A 7,403-nucleotide genomic window follows, 5' to 3' on the forward strand; every position below is an offset into this window, starting at 1 on the left:
AATAAATCAAGAAAGCTTGCCCATTTACAATTGCCACCAAAAAAATAAAATACTTAGGAATAAAGTTAACCAAGGGTATGAAATATCTCTACAAAGAGAACTATAAACCACTGTTGAGAGAAATTAAAGAGGACACAAGAAGGTGGAAAGATACCCCATGCTCTTGGATTGGAAGAATTAACATTGTGAAAATGTTCATATTACCCAAAGTGATCTACAGATTCAATGCAATCCCCATCAAAATTCCAATGACATTTTTCTCAGAAATGGAAAAAACTATAGAGACATTTATATGGAATAACAAAAGACCACACATAGCCAAAGCAATACTGAGCAAAAAAAAAAAAAGCTGTAGGCATAACACTACCTGACTTTAAACTATATTACAAAGCTGTAATAACCAAAACAGCATGGTACTGGCATAAAAACAGACACACGGATCAATGGAATAGAATAGAGAACCCAGAAATCAATCCATACGCCTACAGCCATCTGATCTTTGACAAAGGCAGCAAATCTACATACTGGGGAAGAGGCTGCCTTTTCAACAAGTGGTGCTGGGAAAATTGGATACTCATATATAGGCGAATGAAACTAGACCCATACCTTTCATCATATACCAAAATCAACTCAAAATGGATTAAAGAATTAAATATACTCCTGAAACAATAAAATTCCTTAAAGAAAACATATGGGAAACACTCCAGGAAGTAGCAGTGAGTACAGAATTCATGAATAGGGCCCCAAAAGCACAGGCAACTAAAGGTAAAATAAACAAGTGGGATTATAACAAACAAAAAAGCTTCTGCACAGCAAAAGAAACAATCAACAGTGTAAAAAAACAACCAGCAGAGTGGGAGAAAATATTTGCAAAATATACATCTGACAAAGGATTAATATCCAGAATATACAAGGAACTCAAACAACTTTACAGCGAAAAAACAAATAACCCAATTAAAAAATGGGCAAAGGAGCTGAACAGGCATTTCTCAAAGGAAGGTATACAAATGGCCAACAGACACATGAAAAAATGCTCAACATCACTCAGCATCCGGAAAATGCAAATCAAAACCACACTGAGATACCATCTCACTCCAGTTAGGATGGCTAACATCCAAAGGACTGTGAATGATAAATGCTGGAGAGGTTGCAGAGAAAAATTAACTCTCATTCACTGTTGGTGGGGATACAAAATGGTGCAGCCTTTATGGAAAATGATATGGAGGTTCCTCAAACAATTACAGACAGATCTACCATATGACCCAGCAATTCCACTGCTGGGAATATACCCAAAGGAATAGAAATCATCATGCCGAAGGGATACCTGTATTCCAAGGTTTATTGCAGCTCTATTTACCATAGCCAAGAGTTGGAACCAGCCCAAATGTCCATCATCTGATGAGTGGATATGGAAACTGTGGTACATCTACACAATGGAATACTACTCTGCTATAAAAAAGAATGAAATACTACCATTCGCAACAACATCAATGGACTTAGAGAAAATTATATTAAGTGAAACAAGTCAGGCACAGAAAGAGAAATACCACATGTTCTCACTTATTTGTGGGAGCTAAAAATAAACAAATAAACACACAAAAAAATAAAGGGTTGGGGGGGGAGAAGACAGAATAACCACAAAAATTCCTTGAACTATTTAAATCAAGTGAACATATATGATGTGGGGGGAAGAGAGGGGGTGGAGTGGAACAGGTAAATGGACATGAAAATCAAGTACAATGTATTTTGAGAAGTAAAAAATAAAAATAATAAATAAATAAAACATACTAATGAACAATAAAAAAAATAGAATGGGGTCAAGATGGCAGAATAGATGGTCCCCAGTATCACTCTCCCACATATCAACCAATTTACAAGTATAGAAAAGCAACGACAGCCACACTAGGGCCACTAAAGGTCATGGGAAGAGGAGGAGAGACCTACAGAGTATATGAAGGTGGGAGAAGCCACCATGAGAGAAAGAAAAAACTGCTCTGACCATTTTGATTCCAAGCTGCTTCCAGGCTGGAGCTACTGAGCGCATGGAGCAGGAGCTTGCAAAAGCCACAGCTGTGCCCTTCAGATGAAGATGCTTGGAGGCAGCAGGGGAGAAGAGAGCTTTGGTGGCCCCTAGGCCAGCAAGACCACTAATAGGGTTCCTGTGGACCCACATAGGAGCGAGGAGCAACAACAACTGAAAAAAAGGAGCCACTCAGAGGCCAGTGAGTCCTTGCAAGGGAGTGGAGCACTGCCTGTCCCATGGGAAGTGTTTGGAGCACAGTGGGTGGAGGAGACAAACCCACCAGAGGAACACTGGGGCACAGCAAGGACAACTGATCTGCCCCCCAATCAGTGTAGGACCACTCAGAGGAGACTGGTCAGAAATATAGAATTGCATGAGGTGAACTCAGGCCCAGACCAGAGTTTCTACATAACCCATGTGCCCTGGATTTCTCTAGACCCGGAGGTACCTATAAAGTCAACCATTAAAACCTGAGCTGCACAAAAAGCCTTCCCTGGGGAACCAGCAACAAAGTAGCAATTTAGCTCAACCACAGAGCTCAAATGCTGGTTCCCACAGGAAGTTCCACCACTTTAGAAGTAAGCAAAGGACAACGAATTAGTTCCAGTGCAGAGTTTAAGCTGTGGGAACCGCATATAATCCAATACAGAACTGAAAGAGAAAATAAAGTACCCACAACCAGAGATAAAGTTTGATATTAACTAGTAAAGGTCTCATTTCACCAAAAAACACTTATAACACCTAGAAGGACTGGAAGTCCAATGGGCTACTAAGCCAGAAATTGGGAGAGCCACGGGCCTCAGCCATGTCCCCCAACACCCGCAACCAGTCCTGAGGGTGGGGGGCTTGGGAGTTGGCTAAACCCCCAAAACACACAACCACCCCAGCAAAAACCACCAAGCCACCGCAGGAAGTGCCCCCGGCTCTTCCTAGCTGGGGCAGTGGGGGGACCAAGGGCCTCAGCCACAGCCCCCCACCACCCACAGCCAGCCCAGTGACAACCACCAAGCCGCAGCAAGAAGGGCCCCAGGTTCCCAAGCTGGGGTGGTGGGGGTAAGGGCTTTTGCCACACCTCCCTGACATCTGCACCCAGCCTGGCAATGACCAAGCCACCACTGGAAGCCCCCGTCTCCCCTGTGGGAATGAGGGGGGTGCCACAGTCCTAAATTCTGTCCCTCATCCTTCTTCCTTCTTCCATCACATTTCCTTCCCCTTTCCCATCTTCCCCTCTTCCCAACTGCTCTTCAAGATCATAGAATATAAAAAAATAAAAATAATAAAATTAAAGAAAACATAGAATGAACAAATAATATAAAAATTTCTAAATTTATTTTTACATTGCTGAGTGGAAGAGAAATTTGAAAATATAAACTTGTATTTATATCTTTATACACTTACTCACCCCCAGGAACTCAAACTGTGAAATGATGAAGCCCAATGATGTAAAAAAAAAAAAAAAAAGGTTCAAGCCAATATTCAGCAAAATAAAGGGAAAAAATGGATGACTAACAAAGAACCTTTGTGTATATTGAGCTGGGAAGACTAGATGAAATAAAAATAACGATAGATAACATCAATTGAGCATTAATTCGCGCCAGGCACTTTTCTAAATGTTCTTTGCATGCACTATCACATTAACCTCCGACCTTCAGGGGAATTCACAAGGTAGGTACAATTACTAATATTATTATACACAGAAGGAAACTGAGCAGTTATTTGCTGGAGTCATCCAGCTAGTAAACTGTGGACATGCAACCAAGCAGTCAAAACCCAGAGCCCAAGTTCTTGTCTGCTACATTGGAAGAAAAAGATCAAATACGCATCACTTTCTTGAACAGTCAGAGGCAAACTTAGGATCAACAATCCACTTAATGGATGCCCATTTGACGAATGGACAGTTGCCTGATTACACAGTTAGACTCCTTGCTGCCTCCAAGCTCATTTATTGAAGTAAATTAGTTGTGCTTCGTTACACAATTGAATTCACAATGAATTGTCGCATACGGTAAGTATCTGAACGTCTTAGAGGGTAAGAAGCTTAAGCCTATTATTTTCAGGTTCTTAATTTTTTTTTAATGATTAAAAAAAAAAAGCCAAGCAAGGTTACAGAAACTGTGATATAGTAAAGATTTACGTTAAACAAATGAACACCTTTAACACACCCACTATGACAATGTGTTTGAAGCCACTGACCTAACAGGTCCAAGCCTAACAGGTCCAAGCCTAACAGGTCCAAGCTGTGTGACTCTGAGGTCTGGCCAATGGCTTCCTGGCATCCCCGCGATAGGACCTGGTAAAAACTCAGACACCCTGACTTAAGCATTGATACTGTCTGTAATTTAGTAGACGCGGTGGAGCAGCCACCTGAGGGCTCCGTTCACCCACCGCGCTCTTAAGTACCGAGCGGTGCCCGCGGGAAGAGCAAGGGAGTCAGGAGCGCCGGCGGAACCAAAGTGCCAGCCCCCGCCCGCTCGGGGACAGTGTTTCAGCGGACACCGGGGGCGTGGCCTGGCCGGCACGGCTTGACGAGCGGGGAGAGAGGAACGCTGACCCGGCTGGCTGAGGGCGCAGGGAGGCGCTGGCTGCCAGACCATGCTGAGCCGAGCGTGCGGCAGGCTCGCCTCAGTGCTGCGGAGGACACTCGCGCCGCCGTCTGAGGTCGCCCGTAGGCGCCTGCACGCGTCGGGGTCGCGGCCGTTGGCAGACCGGAGCGAGAGGGCGGAGGAGCCGCCCCGCACTTTCGACCCCGCGCTGCTGGAGTTCCTGGTGTGCCCGCTCTCCAAGAAGCCGCTCAGGTGAGATCCCCTGGCTTCGGGTTTCCCTTCGCGGCCTCCCGTTGCGGGGAGGGGAGCCTTTCAGGTCACTCCGGGTGTTCTCCGCTGCCATTTTCTGGAGGAGGCCCTCGGGGAGCGGAGTCCCGGACCTGCCACATCAAACCGCCGGCCTGCGGGAATGGATCCAAGGGTTTCTGGGTCCGCCGCTGGCTGCGCCTTCCAGGCAACGGGGGACCTCCCAAGGACGACAGAGTCAGAGTGCCTGGGGGCGGGGCCTATTTGTAATTTCTTAAAAGGTCCCTAAGTGATTCTTATCTACAGCCAGGTTTATGAACCATAGAGATTTAGGGCAAGTCCGAGGCATTCAGGTTTTTAAGCCAAGATGATGAAAAGTATTGTAGTACCCTCCAGATTCTTGTAAAAGTGACGTGTACACCGGATGCGTGACCATCTTAAGCGTTTAAACTATGTGTGCTGCCCATTGGCAGCTAGTGTGGGCCAGCTGGTTTTGTAAAAAAAAAACCTCTTTAACCTTTAATATAGTTCGAAGCTACTGAAACTGAGTATTAATAACACCAGTATTACAAATTTCATAACTAAACACCAAAATGTTAGTGGTTGGTTGTCTTTGGATGGTAGATTGCTAGCTAGTTTTATTTTATTTTATTTATAATTTTATTTTATTTTCATATTTCTTTTCTAGGTTTTTTTCCCTATAATGAACATGTTCAATTTCCTTAAATCTTGAAATTACCATTTGATTTACCTTTTAGTTATCTGCATAACTAGCTCACTGCAGACTCAATTGCTTTCCAAAGTTTCCTCGTTTTCTGACCTCTCATCTTAAACTTTTATTTTGCATATTTTGATTTTTCAGTGGTTTCCTTCTAATGGATCAGTTAAGTTTTTCTATTTAGCATTTATTCTGAAAGGAGGAAGTTGAATTTTCTTCTAGTTTCTGTTCCAATAGTAAATTAACAGGGATGGTTTGGGGGTTAACTAAAGTAATGGAGGAATATTTGGATAAAAGGAGAAGATCTTTTCTGACTGCTATGAGAAAAAAATTAAGGCATAACTTTGGAATAAAGTGAAGAATGGAATGTGAGAGAAACATTAAATGAGAACAATTGTAGGTTTTAGGAAAACTGGTTGAATTGGCTATTGCTGCTTTTAGAATTAAAGAAGACTGTTCCGAGATTAACTTTATGTCAAGAATTAGATAAATGATGTTATTTATTGAACTTCAAGCCCTTCCAAGCACTTTGTTTTCCACAATTCATTTTGTTGTTGTTTATTTTCCCCCTCAGATATGAAGCATCAACAAATGAATTGATTAATGAAGAGTTGGGAATAGCCTACCCAATCATTGATGGGATTCCTAATATGATACCACAGGCAGCTAGAATGATACATCAAAGTAAGAAGCAAGAAGAAATGGAGCAGCGCTAGGTCATAATTTTAAAAATACAACAAATTTTCTTAATACTATATACCTTTTAAAACAAGGTGGTGGGTAATAAGTGGGGAAGAAGAATGTTTCTGTCTCTTCCTACATTGACTGTTCTTATTCCACTAGTCTCTTTAGCAGGACTGTTCTACTCAGCCTCTGTGGAAGAAAACTTCCCACAGGGCTGCACTAGCACAACCAGCCTTTGCTTTTACAGTCTCCTCTTGCCGATTACCATACCAGTGTATGTGTTCTTCCATCTTTGGACTTGGATGGGTATTAAACTCTTTAGACATAATTAATGCAACCAGAGTCAAGAGCATATGTGTATTAGTGATATGTCTTGGGCACCGATCTCTGAAAGCTCGACTAGAGGGAAATACTGGAGACCCATTTAGTTTGCAGGAAAGATGCTTTGCCTTCCTTATGTCAGGCTTAGGACTATGGGAAGCTTAAGCTGCAGAAGCTTCTTTTATTGTACTCTTGTTCTGCCCTTGTTTTTTGAAGGTTCTGATTTATAACTGCTGTATCAGAAGAAACGTTTTGGTGAAGTTCTTTGGAGATTAACACCCCAAATCATCATCTTATGACTATTATCCCATTCATCTAAAAGTCAAACGTTAGGGATGACTGAAATAATTCCAAAGGAGCTATGTTGGAATAGTTGTAGAGAAATGAGTTTGAACTAGTGTGATATAAAACCATATAATAAAATGGAAATTTCATGTACTTACAAAAATGCTGAGCTTGTAAAATTACCTTTCATTTTCTTTGGCATCAAATGCTTACATTAATAATAAAATAAGATGTTGACACTTTCCCATTAAAAGTAATGTTTGCAGTAGTCTTGTTTTTCTCACAAGAGTGTGGTACTAGAGGAAGAAAAATGTAAAAATGTTATAAATAAAAAACGTAGGCTCTGTTTAGAGAGGCACTTAATACTCAAAATCAGATTGTTTCCCAGGAAAGTGGGTACCTTTGGTGGGTAGGGTTGAGGGCTGGGAACACTTACAAATAGCTGATACTTCCCTCTTCAGTGCAGAGCCATGTTTTGAGCCACATTTTAATATATTTTCCTGCCTTAAGAGATCTAATAACACTACTAAGGGCATGGGCATTCCACACATTAATAGCTCCCAATTTTGCAGAACGCTCAACA

At 42.1% G+C, this 7,403-nt stretch overlaps 2 protein-coding genes across 2 annotated transcripts; both read left to right on the plus strand.

The window, feature by feature from the left end:
* The first annotated feature begins 4,275 nt into the window (after positions 1-4,275).
* Positions 4,276-6,272, plus strand: PYURF (PIGY upstream reading frame). The gene is made up of 2 exons (XM_008581084.1): positions 4,276-4,818; positions 6,105-6,272. The coding sequence occupies exons 1-2, from the start codon at positions 4,616-4,618 to the stop codon at positions 6,244-6,246; spliced, it is 345 nt and encodes a 114-aa protein (XP_008579306.1). The 5' UTR covers positions 4,276-4,615; the 3' UTR covers positions 6,247-6,272.
* Positions 6,240-7,077, plus strand: PIGY (phosphatidylinositol glycan anchor biosynthesis, class Y). Its single transcript, XM_008581083.1, has one exon. It carries the CDS (start codon positions 6,331-6,333, stop codon positions 6,544-6,546), a length of 216 nt encoding a protein of 71 aa, XP_008579305.1. The 5' UTR covers positions 6,240-6,330; the 3' UTR covers positions 6,547-7,077.
* The last annotated feature ends 326 nt before the right edge of the window (positions 7,078-7,403 follow it).

The sequence above is a fragment of the Galeopterus variegatus genome, unplaced genomic scaffold (genome assembly GCF_000696425.1).
Source record: "Galeopterus variegatus unplaced genomic scaffold, G_variegatus-3.0.2 Scaffold2258, whole genome shotgun sequence".
Lineage (NCBI taxonomy): Eukaryota > Metazoa > Chordata > Mammalia > Dermoptera > Cynocephalidae > Galeopterus > Galeopterus variegatus.

What these genes read in the sequence shown, in the direction of transcription:
- PYURF (XM_008581084.1), top strand. Translation starts at nt 4,616, where the DNA reads ATGCTGAGCCGAGCGTGCGGCAGGCTCGCCTCAGTGCTGCGGAGGACA. An exon ending in CTCTCCAAGAAGCCGCTCAG is followed by an intron (nt 4,819 to 6,104) that starts GTGAGATCCCCT and finishes TTTCCCCCTCAG; the next exon opens with ATATGAAGCATCAACAAATG.
- PIGY (XM_008581083.1), top strand. Translation starts at nt 6,331, where the DNA reads ATGTTTCTGTCTCTTCCTACATTGACTGTTCTTATTCCACTAGTCTCT.